We start from the raw sequence: 21,473 nt of genomic DNA on the forward strand, positions 1-21,473 counted from the left end.
TGACCAGGTTGGAGGGAATTGCTAGTGACAGCTACGGAAGACGCATTAGATGATTGAACTGATGATTCCCGATTTCCGTGATTGGTTTTGAAGTCTTTTCCAGACTAGCACTACTTATACTCACAGATTTTGGATTAGTCATGTGACGCAACACTAGCATATGTCTGGACACAATCAGTTTCCGTTGTATCTGTGATATTGACGGAAGGTGATTGTGGCACTGTATTCCCAACAGAAGCTGTGGATTTGTGACTAGGCGCGACTTTATTGGGAGCCTTTTTCGCAGGCCTTTTACGTTTCTGCTCAGACACAGACGGCGATGATACAAATTCATCCAGCTCTTGGTACTTTTCGAACAAATTGATTTTTAATGTTGGTCTAATACACAATTATGACAAATGAGTAATATGAGCTGGCTGATGAAATATATACTGTATAGGATAATAGATGTATAATATGTATTAACATTTGGTACGGAACATGATGTGTACGCTATCCCCACACGGACGAAAGGTTTTGGAAAAACTCATTCGACCAAGGAAAAACTCATTCAACACTTCATCTTTATTATGCAGGAAATAACGTGATTTGTTAGATGTTGTCAACACGATGATAAAAGTGTCTGTTTTCCTGATGTTTGGAAGATAGCAAAAATTCGTAAAAGAATTGAAGAATGAGATTATAGGCCGACATCGGTAATGCAGATACTCTCTAAACTCTCTCTCTCTAATCAGTGGTAATTATTCCATGATAACCAATATGGGATTAAACCACTAAACAGGTATTCTCTTTTCGTCTCTTTCGGTCAGTAATTTTTGATGATTATCTCTCAGTTACGCTCTCACATACTTACTCTCAATTTAGTTCTGTTCAACTCTGGTTTAGACATCATCACACCAAACACACCAGAAAGGCAGTTAGTGGGGATGGTTGTTGTGTGTTGCTGTCGCGGGACCTTGAAAAGGCATTTGACAGAATTAAACAGTCAACGCTAATAAGTAAGCTGCATCTTTTTTTTTTTGAAGTTTTCGTCCTCACCGTGCAAACTGATATATTCATATTTAATTGGTAGAATGCAATACGTTCGGTTGTTTTAATAGTAGGAATTGTATGTCGTTTGCGTAACTTAAGTGTATTGGTTTGTTGCTTGATAATGGTTTGGTGTTTGATGTTCATATTAATTCTTTGGTGTCGAAGGTAATTTTATTTTAAGAAAGTTATATTGTTTGTTATATTGCTCTCCATAAGGATATAGGAATTCAGGAGGTACATTCGCTCATAATGCCACACTTTTTATATTGTATTGAAATTGTTAGTGGTAGTTCTGGCTATGTTCACGCAAACTTAGGCTCTTGTTTTATCGAGTTATGCGTTATGTGTTTATGTTGAAGTTGTGGGATCACGTTTCATCGTATATTAAACAATTCCTGGGTATTTCATTTGATCACTTTTTATACATTAGATATACCAAACCACTCCCTCCGTGTTGCAGTTGTTCTCATTTAGAAGAATAGCTCGAGCATTCAACTGTTCACAACAGGGTCTCAAGACATTCAGTGGTTCCATTAGAAGTTATGAGAAAGCCCTACATGAATATGCTAATTTGCATGGTTTTTTATGCATATTTTATTGTATTACTTGTCATGATATTGTTGTTGCATAGATGTTTTACTTACATAATAAATTTTTTATTAATTAAATAACTTATATATGTATATTAAGATAAATCTATTCTTCGTTTTAAGATTTTGGAGTAGTAGATGTAGAGTGGTTCCGGGGAACGATGTTGCCCTTGTGGCTAGGTTCCCAAATAATATAATTGCACTGTGCGACACGAAATTTTTTCAGGGGTTCTAATGTGCCAATTCTGTTTAGTTGGAGTCCCTGGATCACGAAAATACCTTTGGTTGTTCTGGGTCACTTCGAAAATTAATTTTATAACGGTAAATATAGAGGAAAACGTGGTTTCATGGATTTTCCATTTGAAACTTGAATAACTTTTTTTACTTTATAACGGATTTATATTATTCTTTTTTTTTCGAAGAGTACAATTTTTCCTTTCAAACAAGATATATATTTGGTAAATCGGTTGAGGATTGGCTGAGTTACAGCGGTTGAAATGTGAAAAAATACGCATAAAATGACAACATTTATTTTTCTTCGGACTGTACGATGAAATTATGATATCAAGCCATATAAGTTTTATTATATTACGGGGAAGAAAATTAAATTAGCTTTCGAAAATGATAAAAATCAAAAAAATCGGTTAAAAAATGGATGACTTATACACATTTTTGTATTGATTTTATGCATATTCTCTAAAGGAAATATGGGTCTATCTCGTTTCCTTTTGCCTGTTACAAACATAACGGTTTGTAACAGGAAACGATACAGACCCATATTTCCTTTAGATATTTTATTACTGTTATTACTAATTATTTACTAATTTAATTAAATACATAGGGGATAGGGGGCTCCTTTGAACAACGCTCTTAAAATCACGTTTTTAAATTTTTTCCGACCCGCATGCCAATTTTGTTCTACATCTGTGTAAACCATTTTGGCTAGCTTTTTCAGTTGCCGACAAAATTTACATTTTACTTTTAATTTTTTGGTGATAGTTTTCTTTCGTTAAACGGCATTTACATCAGAATTTACCGGGTTAACCTACTTCATGAGGATTTATTTGACAAATATGTAATGGAATTTGAACACTGACTTCGTCCATTAAAACTGTAATAACATATATATAGCTTAAAGTATGTAATATGTATATTCATTGTAAAGGTTACATATGTACCTATTAGTTAAAATGTATTAGAAACCAAAAATTATAAAATAAAACATTTTATGATGATTGAAAGAACAAAGTGTACAAAGGTGCCCCTCTCACTACATAAATTAATTTTCTTACAATACAATTGTATGTTAACTCTCACTCTTTTACAGGCCCTACAGTACAAACTCTTAATCCGATAGAAAATTTGTGGGCACATGTAAAACGATTTGTGGCAAATGCCAAACCAACGACAAAAGCCGAACTATGGGATGTAGTTCAAAAAGCATTAGCCCAGATACCAGAACAGCGACCTGTTCTTCGTATCTCCTTTCGCATCTACTTTACGCAAGTGTGGCATCACCGCACTTTGTAATACGAAAACGTTTGACATACGTTTTCGTTAAACGCAAATATAGAAAAATATATATTCAAATCCGAAATAAGCACTTTTTGTGTCATTTTTGGCAATACTTAAGCTGCTTATCTTTTTCTTTGATGAACCTGACATTTTCTGTAACTTTGCCAGCGTTAGCGTATAAATGAACTTTTGTGTGAATTGTTATTGTTAATTATTTTGTGTTTTTATAGCATGTTCGTTATAACCGAATTAAAACAAAAGAAAACTGAAAGATGGGACCGAATAAATAGGTCGTTATAAAAAAAGGTCGCTATATCCGTAGTTTGCTATAAGAGTCAAGATTTGTATGAAAAATATGTCTTAAAACTTCGGGACCAGGAAATGTATTCGCTAAAAGGAAAGTTCATTATAACCGGTGTTCGTTATAATCGTACTCGGCTATCCCCTATCAGTTTGCGTTTCGTTACAATGATAACAAAACGTCTACATTACTAGATATTACTGACTCTGTTAGGAAACAGTTAAATGAGCATGTGAATTGCACTATGGTTTGACTAGATCTGACTTAGACTGCATAAACCATCATATTCTAATTCGTAAGCTTCACGATAACTTCAATTTTTCTAAAACTGTTTGTAAGCTTATTTTCTCTTATTTGTCAGACCGTAGCAAATATGGCACTGTAAATAGAGTTTGTTCTACGTTTGGATTGTTCACATGTGGGGTACCTCAAGGATCGGTACTAAATCATACACTTTTTATTATGTATATTAATGATATTGTAACTGTCATGAAGGATCAAATTTCTCATCCTTTCGTTTATGCTGATGATATTTTTTATTGTTTATTTCAAACACTTCAGAAACCTGTAAAAACTCTCACCTTTATAATATCTTTAAAACAACCGAAGATAATAAACTTAAAGTTGATCCCACAAACACTAAAGCGATAAATTTTAATAATAGAAGATTTTTCCAAAGATTTTTCTTAATGGTATTCATTGATTCCATCAAGTGTCTTGGTATTATACTCGACCATAATTTGAAATTTGACAAACATATAACTATTCTTTCTAATAGAATTTGTCTTAAAGAAGACTTTATAGCCCAAAGTCATATACTCTAGAATAGTTAGAAAGCGTTTGGCATGTTCATTACTCATGAGTCTGATTAATTATGGTATTGATGTTTACACAGGTACTTGGTGATATAATATTGATAATATGTTTATTCTTTAAAAAAATAAATAAATAAGCATGGAATTTACACATGAGTTTTGACGCTGTAATTTCAGGGATTACATTAAGCAGCGAATTATACATTTTTAAAAAATCATGAAGGTGCAGCAACCCAAATTGTTACTTGATAATTTTGTTTTATTCATTCTACGCGAAATGTTCAAATTTACATTCCACTTATACGTTCCTCTATATATAAACACTCTGTTATAGTTCGTGTTTATCGCATTTGAAACCATTCGCATACGCTTATGCTTTATTTAAGCGGAAGCTTAAAGATTATTTAAATTTACTCATAAATGCATGAAGCAAGTTCTAACGAGAACGATAAGAATTGCCGCAAGTAAACTCGCCTAATCTAAATCTGTACCAAGGCACATATATTAGGTAGTAGCATCGGCGAATTACTACAACAAAGCAACTTTTTGGTAACATTATATGTCAACATTTGTAAACAAGACAAATAAAATTCAATTAGCCTTGAATTTTCAAAGTTTAGGCAAGAGTTTGTAGCTGCACGATATATTGATTCTAGATCCTATCATCTCTCAACTAACAGAATCTTTCTAGTCATGTGTGTCCATCTCTCTATTATAATTTGTAATCTGATTATCACTACCCGAGTCAAATGTCGATAGAAAACAATTATTACTTGCTTCATATTGAATATGTACGTTAGTAGTCACTTACTTGCTAGCCATTAAAACTTCATACTATTATATGTTCGGATTATCATACCTTTATAAGATATAGTCATTAAAATTTAATTATTATAGAGAGTATTTAAATTTATTTAAAATCATCCTTTGAGGCTTCAATAAAAATAAATAATCTTCTGAAAACAAATTTTCTGTTTCAGCATCTTTCAATAATTTCCATTTTGCATGCAGATTCGGTTCTTGCCTAAGATGACATCTATTGGTTTTGGTAGCGATTAGTTTATATTTACAGACTACAATTATGACCGGAAACCACGAAATTATACGCAGAAGGGAATCTGTATAACGAATAAGTACGGATGTTTTCATAATGATCGGTCAATATTTAGCGAGTCATATTGACCAAGATTTTGTTTAAAAAATCTCAAAATTGGAACTGTATGGCATACATGTTTGCTACAGAATGATAAAGGTGGAAAAGTTTAATGTATATCCAAGAAGAATGGTTGATCTTTATAATGACTCAATTAAATTGATGTACATATGTACTTCGATGTTGTATTTATACTTAAATATTTACATCGCCTACATATTCTGATATTGTCTAATATTGACATTATAGCTCTTTATAGCGCCGATCGCAACGACTTAATTTTAATTTAATTTAATGGTTCTCTCGAGGTAAAATTGGAAAAAATCTCGAAATTTAAATTTTATTTTCAAAAAATTAATTTTAAAATTTGCAACAATTTGTTTTGACATTCAATGTTGCAATCAACTGGGTCGATGAGACTACCTAATACATGTACCTTGATCTGATCATTTTATGGAAAATAATGCAATTCATCGTTATTTTTGACAATTTAATTTGTAGAATAATCGGAAACACGAAATTTTTTGTAGAATATAATACCAATGTCACTCAAGTCAGGAGAAACGCAGACACATTCAATATTTTTAATTTGCAGCATTGTTTTCAATAAAAATAATCAAAAAATACCACCACAAATTATATACTTTGACAATTCGTCAAATGACAACAAAATCTGCAAAGTCATTTGTAAGAATATAATTCAAAAAAGTAAATCGTAGAGAACGCCTAAATTCGGGGGACCGTGGAAAAATATTTATATTTCTTTTTATCAGTTACCATATAGCGGGCTCAACCTGTAAAGGCAATAAGTCCTGATTTATATTAGGCGAGTTTACTTACGGCAATTATTATCGTTCCCTTTTGAACTTGCTTCATGCGTCTATACAAGGCAATTCGGTTTCGAAAATATTTCTTTTTTCATTTGATGTCAATAGTTTTTTCACATTTAAATAAATATGAAAAGTCAACAAATACGAAATACACAAAACGAATTGCCAGAAAATTGTCGGTACGAGCAATTTTTTCCATTTCTATTCCCCTTGCCCTTCTCTCCTACAGTCAAAGACTTGCCGCAAGTAAACTCGCCTAATCTAAATTGTGACTAAGTCCACTTTCTCTAGAAATTGAAATTTGTCTTGATTTAGATTAGGCGAGTTTACTTGCGACAATTCTTGTCGTTCTCTTTTGAACTTGCTTCATGCGTCTATATAAGGCAATTAGGTTTCCAAAATATGTTTCTATTTGTTGTTTTTTTTACATTTAAATATATATAAAACGTCAACAAATACACAAAACGAATTGCCAGAAAATTGTCGGTGCGAGCAATTTTTTTTCATTTCTATTCCCCTTGCCCCTCTCTCCTACAAACAAAGACTTGCCGCAAGTAAACTCGCCTAATCTAAATCAGGACTTTCAATAGAGCAAGTGATGCAGTGCTGGGTGGATACTCGACCATAATTTGAAATTTGACAAACATATAACTATTCTTTCTAATAGAATTTGTCAATATTTTTAGACACATTCAATATTTTAAATTTGCAGCATTGTTTTCAATAAAAATAATCAAAAAATACCACTTTATTCTACATTAATGGACTGAGCCTGACTGAACGGAATTAATAAAAACATCGCATTTTGAAGTTTCAAAATGTTTTTTCTTTATTTATTTATTTTTTTTTTTTTTTTTTTTGAAATACTATACTTTGACACTTCGTCAAATGACAACAAAATCTGCAAAGACATTTGTAAGAATATAATTCAAAAAAGTAAATCGTAGAGAACGCCTAACCGTGACCGTGGAGTAGTTCTCAATTTTTCTACCTAAACTAAAGTATGTCATCTTTTTTATAATATACAAATTTAAATTCTTATATTTTATACAATGCTGTTTATTACTAAATATTGAATATGTGATATTAATACACTTACTTCAGTAGTTAGCCACTTGCCAAACATTGAAATATATTATTATTTTTAGAATAATACCTTCTAAGATATCATTAAGAAATCTTGTTAAATGGAGTAGTATAGTTTGCAATTTAAATGAAATCGGCCTTAATGGCTTCAAATTGCATTTTTTGGAATAAATAAATAAATAAAATAAATAAAATATTTATATTCCTTTTTTATCAGTTACCATATAGCGGGCTCAACCTGTAAAGGCAATAAGTCCACTTTCTCTAGAAATTGAAATTTCAATAGAGCAAGTGATGCAGTGCTGGGTGGATCCAAGAGTGGTCGAAACAGGAAGAAGGGGAAGTCAGCGAAGGAATCATCGTCTCCTGGGAGAGCAGATGTCGCCCCACAGAATAAATCTGTGAAGCGTATCCGCTCTTCGGAGGGTCCTCAACCCTCACCCAAGAAGACGATGACTTCTCGCCTGGTAGATCCTTCTACCTCCTATGCGGCTTGTGTTGGACTACAAACTGCGGAGAAACGACCGAGTACGGAGAAGGCTTCAACCTCCTCTGGAAAGGCGACCTCCAAGGCTCGTAGACAATGACGTAAGCCGTATGATAGACTAACTAAGGTAGCCACCGATGAAGACCTTCTTGTGGCAATCATAGACAAAGCTGATCCTCAGGGTAGAATCAGTGAGAGTCATTGGTTGCTATTTGAAGGAGCCCTTCGGTCGGCTATCGTCTGCGGGACGGACCAAGGGGACCGACAGTTTGGTAGTGTCTTCATGCAGAAGGGTGCCGAAGTCATTAACTGTTTAAACAAGAAATCCAAGGATTTCCTTGTGGAAACCATTAGTGGCTTTGGCGCGCTCTGGGAAGGAGCTAACCTTTCAGCGGTCTCCCTAGCAGAAATCCCGACAAGACGGGTCCTTTCGACCTGGGTTCCCCCACCTTCTGGGGATAAAGAGCTCCTGCTGAAGATGCTGGCGATACAAAACCCCAGCCTCACTACATCGAGTTGGATTGTGGTCAATCTAACTCCCAGTAACGAGGATGGTGGTATGGTGGCGAGAGTGGCGGTTACCCACCAGGGGAGAAGTATCTCAGGGAGCGTGAGTGGAAACTGTACTTCGGTTCAGGATGGGTTCGGTTCCGACTGAACACATCCACCGAAACTCAGTAGGAGTGGGGAAGCGGCGTAGGCTGCGCATAATGCAGATCAATCTACATCATTGCAAGGCCGCAGCCGCCGAACTACTCCTGTCCCTCACGAACTCGGAAGTGGACATTGCCTTAGTTCAGGAGCCATATATTTAAAAAATATGGTTTCTGGACTAAGGAATGCCAACTTTGATATCTTCGCCACGTTCACGGGGTACAAGGTGAGGACATGTATAGTAGGTAAGAAGAGCTTAAATTTAATTTTTCTATCTAATTACAGCAATGGTGACATGTGCACTGTGAGACTGGAGCACAAGACGGGGAGAGCCACCCTGCTCTCCTCAGTCTATATTCCCTTTGAGGAGAGGGATCCACCAGGCACATGTGTACGGAAGATGCAAGGGATCCACCAGGCACATGTGTACGGAAGATGCTCGATGAAATGACGAGCACCTGCAATGTTATCTTGGGATGCGACGCAAATGCTCACCATTTTCAATGGGGTAGCAAGGACACAAACAAACGAGGTGAGTCCGTTTTTGATTTCATTTTATCCTATGATTTAATCGCCTAATCTAAATTGTGACTAAGTCCACTTTCTCTAGAAATTGATATTTGTCTTGATTTAGATTAGGTGAGTTTACTTGCGGCAATTCTTGTCGTTCTCTTTTGAACTTGCTTCATGCGTCTATACAAGGCAATTAGGTTTCCAAAATATGTTTCTATTTGTTGTTTTTTCACATTTAAATATATATAAAACGTCAACAAATACGAAATACACAAAACGAATTGCCAGAAAATTGTCGGTACGAGCAATTTTTTTTTTTCATTTCTATTCCCCTTGCCCCTCTCTCCTACAAAGACTTGCCGCAAGTAAACTCGCCTAATCTAAATCAGGACTTTCAATAGAGCAAGTGATGCAGTGCTGGGTGGATACTCGACCATAATTTGAAATTTGACAAACATATAACTATTCTTTCTAATAGAATTTGTCAATATTTTTAGACACATTCAATATTTTTAATTTGCAGCATTGTTTTCAGTAAAAATAATCAAAAAATACCACTTTATTCTACATTAATGGACTGAACCTGACTGAACGGAATTAATAAAAACATCGCATTTTGAAGTTTCAAAATGTTTTTTCTTTAATTATTATTATTTTTTTTTTTTTTTGAAATACTATACTTTGACACTTCGTCAAATGACAACAAAATCTGCAAAGACATTTGTAAGAATATTATTCAAAAAAGTAAATCGTAGAGAACACCTAAATTCGGGTGACCGTGGAGTAGTTCTCAATTTTTCTACCTAAACTAAAGTATGTCATCTTTTTTTATAATATACAAATTTAAATTCTTATATTTTATACAATGCTGTTTATTACTAAATATTGAATATGTGATATTAATACACTTACTTGAGTAGTTAGCCACTTGCCAAACATTGAAATATATTATTATTTTTAGAATAATACTTTCTAAGATATCATTAAGAAATCTTGTTAAATGGAGTAGTATAGTTTGCAATTTAAATGAAATCGGCCTTAATGGCTTCAAATTGCATTTTTTGGAATAAATAAATAAATAAAATATTTATATTCCTTTTTTATCAGTTACCATATAGCGGGCTCAACCTGTAAAGACAATAAGTCCACTTTCTCTAGAAATTGAAATTTCAATAGAGCAAGTGATGCAGTGCTGGGTGGATCCAAGAGTGGTCGAAACAGGAAGAAGGGGAAGTCAGCGAAGGAATCATCGTCTCCTGGGAGAGCAGATGTCGCCCCACAGAATAAATCTGTGAAGCGTATCCGCTCTTCGGAGGGTCCTCAACCCTCACCCAAGAAGACGATGACTTCTCGCCTGGTAGATCCTTCTACCTTCTATGCGGCTTGTGTTGGACTACAAACTGCGGAGAAACGACCGAGTACGGAGAAGGCTTCAACCTCCTCTGGAAAGGCGACCTCCAAGGCTCGTAGACAATGACGTAAGCCGTATGATAGACTAACTAAGGTAGCAACCGATGAAGACCTTCTTGTGGCAATCATAGACAAAGCTGATCCTCAGGGTAGAATCAGTGAGAGTCATTGGTTGCTATTTGAAGGAGCCCTTCGGTCGGCTATCGTCTGCGGGACGGACCAAGGGGGCCGACAGTTTGGTAGTGCCTTCATGCAGAAGGGTGCCGAGCCAGAGCGCTTTGGCGCGCTCTGGGAAGGAGCTAACCTTTCAGCGGTCTCCCTAGCAGAAATCCCGACAAGACGGGTCCTTTCGACCTGGGTTCCCCCACCTTCTGGGGATAAAGAGCTCCTGCTAAAGATGCTGGCGATACAAAACCCCAGCCTCACTACATCGAGTTGGATTGTGGTCAATCTAACTCCCAGTAACGAGGATGGTGGTATGGTGGCGAGAGTGGCGGTTGACCCACCAGGGGAGAAGTATCTCAGGGAGCGTGAGTGCAAACTGTACTTCGGTTCAGGATGGGTTCGGTTCCGACTGAACACATCCACCGAAACTCAGTAGGAGTGGGGAAGCGGCGTAGGCTGCGCATAATGCAGATCAATCTACATCATTGCAAAGCCGCAGCCGCCGAACTACTCCTGTCCCTCACGAACTCGGAAGTGGACATTGCCTTAGTTCAGGAGCCATATATTTAAAAAATATGGTTTCTGGACTAAGGAATGCCAACTTTGATATCTTCGCCACGTCCACGGGGGACAAGGTGAGAACATGTATAGTAGGTAAGCAGAGCTTAAATTTAATCTTTCTATCTAATTACAGCAATGGTGACATGTGCACTGTGAGACTGGAGCACAAGACGGGGAAGGCCACCCTGCTCTCCTCAGTCTATATTCCCTTTGAGGAGAGGGATCCACCAGGCACATGTGTACGGAAGATGCTCGATGAAATGACGAGCACCTGCAATGTTATCTTGGGATGCGACGCAAATGCTCACCATTTTCAATGGGGTAGCAAGGACACAAACAAACGAGGTGAGTCCGTTTTTGATTTCATTTTATCCTATGATTTACGTATATGTAATAGGGGTAGTGACCCGACTTTTAAAGTTAGGGGTAGAGAGGAGGTCATGGACTTAACCCTCTCAAATCTAGACGACTCCGTCATCAGAAATTGGAGGGTATCTGATGAATGTTCCTTCTCGGATCATTTAAAGATTCTCTTCGAGTACTCTTTTGACGGAGATAGACAACAGCCTTATCGGAATCCAAGGAGAACAAACTGGGAGAAATTCACGGAGCTAACGAACTCTCAGCTGACTCTTAACACAAACTTAGGAACAGCTGTGGAACTCAACGGGGCCGTGAAAAATCTAACGGACGTACTCCTATGTTGCTATAAGGAATCCTGTCCGCTCACACATCCTGGGAAGAAATCTCGGCCAGTGTGGTGGAACAAGGAACTTGGTGAGCTCAGGAAAGCGACCCGACGACTGTATAACAGGGCGCATAAGTCTAAACTCGACACTGATTGGAACTCCTATAGAGTTAGTTTCAATAAATACAAGAGTGAGATAAAACGCGCGAAGAAAAAGTCATGGGTAAATTTCTGTGAGTCGATAGAAGGAGTCAACGACGCTGCTAGGTTTCTAAAACTACTATCCAAGGACCCGAAGTCCATCGGTAGTATTAAGAAGCAAGATGGAGCGTGGACGGACTCAGGTTCTGAGGCTCTAAATCTCCTAGCCGAGACTCATTTCCCGGGTTGCAAGGACATGGGTACCATCGACGGTGATCGTGATGACACTCGGCCTTTTGCCACCCCGGATCTGGATCTCATTAGCAGGGTGGTTAACAGAAATAAGATACGACGGGCGGTCAACACATTTAAGCCGTATAAATCGCCAGGACCGGATGGTATTCTTCCGGCGATGCTTCAATATGCCTCGCCAAGTATTTATCTGATCCTTGAGAAGATTTATACTGCGTGTCTGACTCTCTCGTGTGTTCCGGATCTATGGAACGAGGTAAAGGTCACTTATATTCCCAAATCAGGGAAACCAAACCACTCTGCACCAAAAGACTATAGACCCATTAGCCTATCATCCTTTCTCCTCAAGACTCTCGAAAGACTGATCGACCTGGAGATAAGGAGTCGTATAGACACCACTTCTCTCAGCAACTCACAACACGCATACATAAAGGGCAAGTCTGTGGAATCTGCACTGCACGAAGTGGTGGGCTATGTTGAGAGGAACATGGAAAACTCAAATTTTACGCTGGCCGCCTTATTAGATATAGAGGGAGCCTTTAACAACGTTAAACTTGAATCCATAAACGACTCACTTAGGGAAGTTGGCATTCCTGATACCCTGACATATTGGATAAATAAAATGCTTAACAGCAGAATTATAAATTCAAGTGTGGGGGATACAAAAATCAGGAAAACGGTAACTAGAGGCACACCTCAAGGAGGGGTGCTTTCGGCGTTACTATGGCTACTGGTAATTAATATCATATTGAGGGAATTGGACGGGGAAGGTATCAAAGTTGTAGCTTACGCGGACGACGTGGTGATATTGATTTCCGGAAAATTTCCCTCTACAATCTCTGAGCTTATGCAAAGAGCCTTACTGACGCTGTCACGCTGGGCCAGGGCAAATGGTCTTGGTGTAAATCCAACGAATACGGAACTGGTAATGTTTACTAGGAAGCGTAAGCTCGGCGTTTTTGTTCCACCAACATTGGATGGGGTGCAACTTCTCCTATCTCCCGAAGCAAAGTACCTCGGCACAATACTGGACAGTCAACTACGATGGAAAAGGAACGTTGAGGAACGGGCGAAGAGAGGAATGATTGCACTCTAAGCATGCAAGAACTCCATTGGGAAAAGCTGGGGGCTTAAACCATCGACTATACACTGGTTGTATAACACTGTGGTGAAGCCCATCTTGTCCTATGGCTCTCTTGTTTGGTGGAACTGTCTGAGCCTCAAGTCGACATCTAGTAAATTAGACAAGGTACAAAGAGCCGCCGCGATTTTAATTACAGGAGCCAGAAGGAGTACGCAACAAGCAGCTCTGAAGGCTACACGAACAAAAACTCTGGCGGAACTGTACCTTTGGGCATAGTAGTGTTCTAAATGAACCAGGTATAGCATTGGACCAACGCGCTAAACTAAGCGACGTCGTTATCCCTAGTAGAGACGACTGGAAAAGAAGTAACCCTCCTCTGGACGGTCTGGCCTTCTATACAGACGGATCCAAGATGGAAGAAGGTACTGTGGCAGGCGTCTACTGTGAAAGGTTAGGCCTTGAGTTGACCTACAAGCTGGATAGTAATTGTAGTGTTTTCCAAGCTGAAATCTTCGCGATCTGGAAGGCAGCGGAATTGATAAAAAACCTGGATGCTGAGGTCGTTGAACCGGTGACTATCTTTGTAGATAGTCAAGCGGCTCTTAAAGCCATCAAATCTTGCCACATCAAATCCGAAGCCGTCCTCAAGTGTAGAGCAGCTCTGGAAGAACTTAACCATAGCTATCGGTTGTGTTGGATACCAGGACATTGTGACATCTTGGGTAATGAAAGAGCGGACGAACTAGCTAGACGAGGATCTCAATCCATCGATCTAGAAACTGATGACTCACTCAAACCACCCATTTGTCTTTTCTATAGGAACTTTGAGGCATTCTTTAACGAAACAGCCCGCGAACTTTGGCACAACGAACCTAGGTGCAACGTGTCAAGATCAATCTGGCCGACTCTGTCTACCAAAAGAACGCACTCACTGTTGAACCTGAACAAAGCTGAAATTAGAGTGATGACGGGATTCATCACTGGTCACTGCAACATCAGGGCCTTTACTAGTAAATGGGATCTTGATGCAACTGATTACTGTAGACTCTGTGTTGACGAGGAGGAGACGGAGACAATTGAGCATCTCCTGTGTCACTGTCCAGCCCTGGCTTACAGGCGACACAGACTAATGGGTGCTCATTTTCTACCGGGTCTCAGCTTCTTCACATCAACCGAACCTGCTCTAATCTACAGCATAATTAGAAACATCAAATGGTTAGGAGCAGGGTTTAAAATGCTAACGCCAAAATAGCAAACACACAGAAAATTGGCGCACTGCTAACTAAATTCATCCTCAAACTATGCAGCACAGCCAAGCACAACTGCAACAAATAGCAATACATTACGAATAATTTTAGCAAGCAAAACTAAAGCTTCTTGATCTTGTCAGCAGCTACAAAATAGCAATGAACAACTACAACATAATTGTCAACGCGACTAACAACCAAAGCTTACAATGAAGACTAAGCACCTTGACTGTGGCTGCTTAGCAAGATTTTTAGCAAACAAAACCCGAGCATTTTTCGAGTTCAGTGTTGCCCATTGAAATTTTATAAATTAAATGAGATAATTAAAAATGGCGATTATGATAATTTCATTTTTTCGAACAAAGACAATTAGTAATACTTGCTAAAGAGTTTAATTTAATATATTATTTAGTTTTTAGTACTATTATTGACAGTTTTAATTGCGATTTGACAAGCTTAAATTAAATAAAAACGCACAAAATGAAATGCCGTTTTTCTAATTCTGCGTTGGCAACACACAAACATAAAAACAACCCTCGGCTGATTATTCGTCGGCAGCGAAATATGAATATGTAGTCGTACTGCCGATTAGTCATAACAAAAAAAGCTCGCATGTGCAATACGTGCTTAGCACGGATGCTACGAACTAAAAAAGCTAGCCGTTTGCTGATTTAGTCATAATGTCAATATTTTTTAGCAGTAGCTCTGTAAGACTAATGCTAATATTTTTTGATGCTGCATTTTAAACCCTGGTTAGGAGCATATAACCTTGGCACGTAATACTTTTTCTGTCTGACTCATAGGGCCATCGACCTTCACTCATCTGTCTTCTTGGTCCCTTCTCTTCACTATATCTTTTCACTATATGATTTTTTATAAATGAATCGGCTTTTAGAATACTTATTTAACATTTTCACCAATATTGAGCCAAAATTATCGAAAATGTGCTTATTTTTCACCCATATGGCGACTATAGGAAAATCGTAATTTTGTTTGTTCCTAAGTGCGGTATGCGTACAAATATAATAATTACAAATATTTCTTAATAATTTTAAATTCTTAAGTCTTCCTCTGCATGTTTCTAACAAGAAAATCCGTGTGAAAAATATATAATTTTAATAAAGTTACGAGTCTTTTAAAATCGGCATGCTCACTATTTTTTCTTAAGAAACATGCACTGTCGCTAGTGGTGAAAGAACCACATTTAGAAAAACTTTAATGACTAATAAATTAACTTAGATTGATGAAATTTTACACAGAGATATTTGACAATGTTATTGAAGATTATTCAAGACAGTTTTCATATTTAGTGAGATGATTTTTTAGTTATTTGAAGTTATATGCAACTGATGCCGAGTACTGGTACATGCCGACATTAGGAGCACTTACCCTACAACAGTACCGTCTTTTTACGTTTTCACAATGGAAGTCAATTTATAGTAATGGATTTTGACAGCAAACTTGGCTGGTCTCCTGGATGCCCTTATTAATACGCCTTGATGCATCATTTTTGAGGTAAGGATGAATTGTTGGGTAAAAAAATCAGATGAACATTTCTTACACACTCTGATTGATAAGCTTCAGAAGCTCATATGTTCCTGGTAAGGTGCGAACCGATTAAATACCTAAAACATATTTTCCGCAAAATCAATTGTTTTTTTTCTGGTAGGATTTCCGATATCCGCAAGGAAAAAAGTATTACATAATAATCGGGGCTGCAAGGACTTCATGTGGTAAATGTTTAAAAAGGATCCGCGAGGGTGCCTAGACACTTGTTCCCCAAAGGTACTGTCGTACAGGATATTTTATAGTTGTGCATAGTACGAAACAAGATAGATCCATACTTTTGAGGATATAAGAGAATTACTTTCTGACACAGTCCTTCCGTTTGTCTGTCAATGCATTTTTGCAAGGAAATCCAATTGTGATATTTGGCACAACCCATTATATTAATTATAATCGGATTTAGATGTTCTTCCATATATATTTTACTAATTACCCATATATATTTTCACGGATTTAACGCAAATGGTGCATCAAATACCAAACAGTTGTTCTATAGAGACAATATTGTGCACAGAGCTCTGAATAGAGTCTAGGTTGCTGTGTTCAGTTTTCTTTTAATCGCTTAGATTTAGATATTGTCTACCTGAACTGAATTAAGTTTTGTGTCAAGTTGACTTTGTATTGTTTAAGATATAGCTTCCCTTCCGAATCGTTCGAAAATTTTACTACAGATTGTCCTCCTCTTGAAGCTCCCGTGGCCAATTTTGGCTTAAATGCACTTTACGGACACCTCTCAGATCATTTTGAAATTTTTATCATAGGTAGCCCTTCTGATGCTGATTACAACAACATACGTTTTTTCGGGGGGAAATCAGTACTTCCCGAGATATGGGGTTCCAAAGTTCAAAAAATACCCCACTTTTTATTAAACATATTTAAGAATACCACTCCGAAACGTTTAATTTTTTACAGCACATAGTCCTTTTGGAGCTAATTAGAACCACATAATTTTTTTTGGGGAACTTCGTACTTCCGAAAATATGGGGTTCAACATTTTAAAAATAAGCTTATATGGTTATTTCTTTGATTTAAGGATTTTTTCCTTTAGGGACACTCGAATTGTTCTGGATCAGCAGAGGTATGTATAATTTACATGATTACATAAATATGTTACTATATGGGAGGAAGTCCATACTTCTTGAGAAATGGGGTTTGGAAAAAATAGGCTGGGGCCGGGGATTTAGTAATGAAGCTTATTAAATATGATTTAATTAATCACGTATAACTTTTAAAAAAGAAATTGAAATTAAAAGAGAATTCCGCTCGCGTAGCCCAATTTTTCACCTGTCCATAGAAGAAAGTCTTAAACCCCGGCCGAAGGCCGGCTATTTATAAAAAAATTGAAATTAAAAGAATCGCGTAGCCCAAATTAAACGAAGGCCGGCTATTTAGAAAAAAATTTAAATTAAAAGAGAATTCTGCTCGCGTAGCCCAATTTTCCATCTGTCCATAGGAGAAAGTCTTAAATCCCCGGCCGAAGGCCGGCTATTTATAAAAAAATTGAAATTAAAAGAGAATTCTGCTCGCGTAGCCCAATTTTCCACCTGTCCGTAGGAGAAAGTCTTAAATCCTCGGCCGAAGGCCGGCTATTTAGAAAAAAAATTAAATTAAAAGAGAATTCTGCTCGCGTAGCCCAATTTTCCATCTGTCCATAGGAGAAAGTCTTAAATCCCCGGCCGAAGGCCGGCTATTCAGAAAAAATTTAAATTAAAAGAGAATGCTGCTCGCGTAGCCCAAATTTCCACCTGTCCATAGAAGAAAGTCTTAAATACCCGGTCGAAGGCCGGCTATTCAGAAAAAAATTAAATTTAAAGAAAATTTTGTTCTCATAACTCAATTTGTTGTCGGATAATAAGTAAGGGTATAAAATGTAGGTTTTTATTACATTTTGATACCCCATATTTCCGGAAGTACGAAGTTCTCCCCAAAAAAAATTATGTGGTTGTAATCAGCTCCATAAGGACTATGTCCTGTAAAAAATTTAAACGTTTCGGAGTGGCATTCTTAAATATATTTAATAAAAAAGTGGGGGTATTTTTGAACTTTGGAACCCCATATCTCGGGAAGTACTGATTTCCCCCCGAAAAAATGTATATTGCTGTAATCAGCATCAGAAGGGCTACCTATGGTAAAAATTTCAAAATTATCAGAGAGGTGTCCGTAAAGTGCATTTGTTCCCCAATTTTTATGCCTTTTAGGGAGAACTTCATACAAGAACAAATTGAATCGTAATATAGTAACATCTTTGCGGCGTCTATAAACTTGCCTTACCCCTAAAATTTGTCTTGTTCCTATATTTTGACAATTCGTTCAATTGTAAAATAATATATTTTTTGGTATACCAATCCTCTCATATTAGGATCTATAAGCAATCGTCTTAACGCAAAACTCAATGTTAATAACTAATTGTAAATTCTTTATCACAGAACTTCACATATTATATAGAGTTCTCTAACACCAGTGAAATATGTTTTTAGAAGTAATCCCAATTACAATTCCAGAACAAATGTTATATTTACCAGATTCTTGTCGAAATTTTTTCGAAGGAGACATGGAATCATTTACACTTTCATCCGACCGCGGAGAACGATTTCTTTCACAGTTTGACTGAAAAAGTACAAACGTTTTAATATTTTACACAATAATTATCTACAAATAATTACCATTTTCTCAAACGATGTTAAATATTTGACGAACAAAATGTGGTATGTTGTTGCGAATACAGACGCTAAGTTTTTGCCGTTCCTAGTAGAGTTGAGTTGTTTAGTTCATGACAGTGTTGCCACCAGAATAGTACATATTAGAAACGGAGGATAAATAAATTACCCATTTGGGGAAACATCGAAAACTAGACTAAAGATAAATGTAAAAAAATGTGGACTTTTTACGTCTCCATAATTTGGAGTCAATTCACAATAATGAATTTTGAGAGGAGCAGCTTTGTGGAACTTTTTTCCAACGTCGTTATAAGCATTTGGGAAGATATAAAAGCAAGTTAATAACTTTTTGTAATGTTGGAAATAATTAAGAATCGAAAAAAGATGTTATAAAACATTAAATAATAAATTACCCATCTCGATAATTGCACATGGGTCCCACATGCAACAAAAAATAAAACATATGAGTAATTACTTATGAGTGGCAACACGAACGAACTAGTTCAATTTAATGATTCTTTGAAATGAGCGTACGAACTAGGTCAATATAACTAAATTTAGTATAGTTCAAAGCAGATTTATTAAGGTAACCGCATCAGCCCAGCTGTTTGAACAAATAAAAGTCAAAAATATTGTAATTCAAAACCAGAATATTACAAAAAACAAAAAAATTATAAACGAGAATCTTCTAAGCCTGTTCGGCAATATATTTATTAACATTTTCTTAATGCATTTGTGTATAAAAACCTTATAAATCGGTTTGTTTTTGCGAAATATTTTTGACATATCAATGTACAACAACAGTCGCAGCAATCCCGTTCAACAGAAAAATTCGTACAATTAAGCAATCAACTTTTATTGATTACAAGTCCCGATTAAAATTATTAAGCTATTGACTATTATTGATCACAAGTCCCGATTAAAATATATGTATGTCTGTACATCTGTCAAAGTGGGTAATTTCTACTAGAATTCGATGTGCAGTGTTGCCAACCATTTGAAATATTATAAGGAAAAATTCATGGCACAATGAATAGGTAGTCCATTTAGAGCAGCTGATGTCTTGATTAACTGTCAAAGTGGTAAATTTTACTTGAATTGGATGTGCAATGCTGCCAACCATGTGAAATATTATAAGGAAAAATTTGACAGATAATCGAGACAAAAAAAATGTTTTTGTTTTGATACATCACCTTATTATTGCATCATGGAAAAAATTATCAGATGGTCGAGACAAAAACAAAGATTTTTGTTTTGGTACATCACCTTATGCTGAAATCAGTAGCATGTTAAGTGTGCTCGTATTAATGCGAAGGTAGTTGATACCATGATATATAGTAGTCCATTTAGCGAAAATGATGTCTCGATTAACTGTCAAAGTGCGTAATTCCTACTTGAATTCGATGTGCAATGTTGCCAATGTTGTTGAAATATTATAAGGAAAAATTCATGATGCAATAATAAGTGATGTATCAAAACGAAAACCTTTGTTTCTGTCTCGACCATCTGTCAAATTGTTCCTAATAAGAATCTAATTAGAATCTAATTATATTTATTTATATTTTTATATCTAACTAGCATATGCCCGCAACTTCGTTAGCGAATGTAGGAAATATTTAAACATGTATTAACATATTATATTTTCACAGCAAACTGCATATAGGAAATTACAAAATTCTTTTAAAATTATTTTATTTCAAATATAAATGAATAAGTGAATTCCTATTCGTTGTAATTCGCGAATTTCTTCACAAATGGTTAAACACCATTGTTTTCTTTGCATACTAGTCAAATCACATTGAAATACGGTACAATAGTCCCGAAAAACAAATAGAAGCATGAAGATGTCGGAAAATAAAATAAATTAACTTTTGAATTAAAACAATAAGAGTTTCGTCGTTAAAAGCGACTAAATATATTGCACTTACAATTCATAAAAATGATCAATATTGAAAAGCATGCAATTCGCGTATTAGTTGAAATCAATTGATGCGCATGCGATTTTAGTATAAACCGAATCAATCTCTTCCAATAATTATGCATTTTTCGAGGTTTCATTATGCGGCCAAAGTGTGCAGCTGATGCACTTTACTATGCAAAAATGATTAAAAATGGCGCAACGTGCATACGATTTTTATGCGCATCCGATACCAGTAATCTCCTATGAAAATGCACAAAGGGACACTGATTTTAAAAGGATCGGTTAAGAACCGCGGATGTGCCTCCACAATCGATTATTGATAAAATACACATATAATTCGCGTATCTATATATTTTTGACCTATTTTCACACAGATTCGCGAATATGACAACACAAGAATGAATGTATGTGAAATCAATTCGAAGCAATCCGCGATTATATACGCGAATTTGTCAAAATAAGTTTTTGCAGTTTTCCCACATTCAAGGTACCTATATCCGCCGTTTTATTGGGCGGAATTGAGAATGAATGGGCTCATTAGATCCGGCACGTAAAAAAACAAAATCACGCGGGGTTCCACGGAATTTGAATGGACCTTCTTAAATTAGGACTCAAAAAATGGGTTTTTTACAAAAATTTACGCACCAAATTTTCGTCTTTGGAATCCAATTGCAAAGGAGCTACGGTGAGCACATTCATGAGATATACACCAAACGAAGCAAAATCACTAGTTCTACAATCCTATAATTAGTTTAGTCCATTATCTGGATGCACGTCCTAATTATAAGAAAAATTCAAAAAACAC

The 21,473-nt window shown here is 36.4% G+C and overlaps 1 protein-coding gene across 1 annotated transcript in view; it reads right to left on the reverse strand.

Annotated features, from left to right (window-relative positions):
• LOC133325222 (poly(U)-binding-splicing factor half pint) overlaps window positions 1-18,698 on the reverse strand; it is a 106,915-nt gene extending 88,217 nt beyond the window's left edge. Inside the window, exon 1 of the mRNA XM_061534003.1 lies at window positions 18,610-18,698. Coding sequence (XP_061389987.1) covers window positions 18,610-18,643 — 34 coding nt within the window. The 5' untranslated portion in view covers window positions 18,644-18,698. The remainder of the gene's footprint in view (window positions 1-18,609) is intronic.
• Between the last annotated feature and the right edge of the window lie 2,775 nt (window positions 18,699-21,473).

The sequence above is a fragment of the Musca vetustissima genome, unplaced genomic scaffold (assembly GCF_032173495.1).
Source record: "Musca vetustissima isolate MV318-11 ecotype Yass unplaced genomic scaffold, APGP_CSIRO_Mvet_v1 utg11272, whole genome shotgun sequence".
Lineage (NCBI taxonomy): Eukaryota > Metazoa > Arthropoda > Insecta > Diptera > Muscidae > Musca > Musca vetustissima.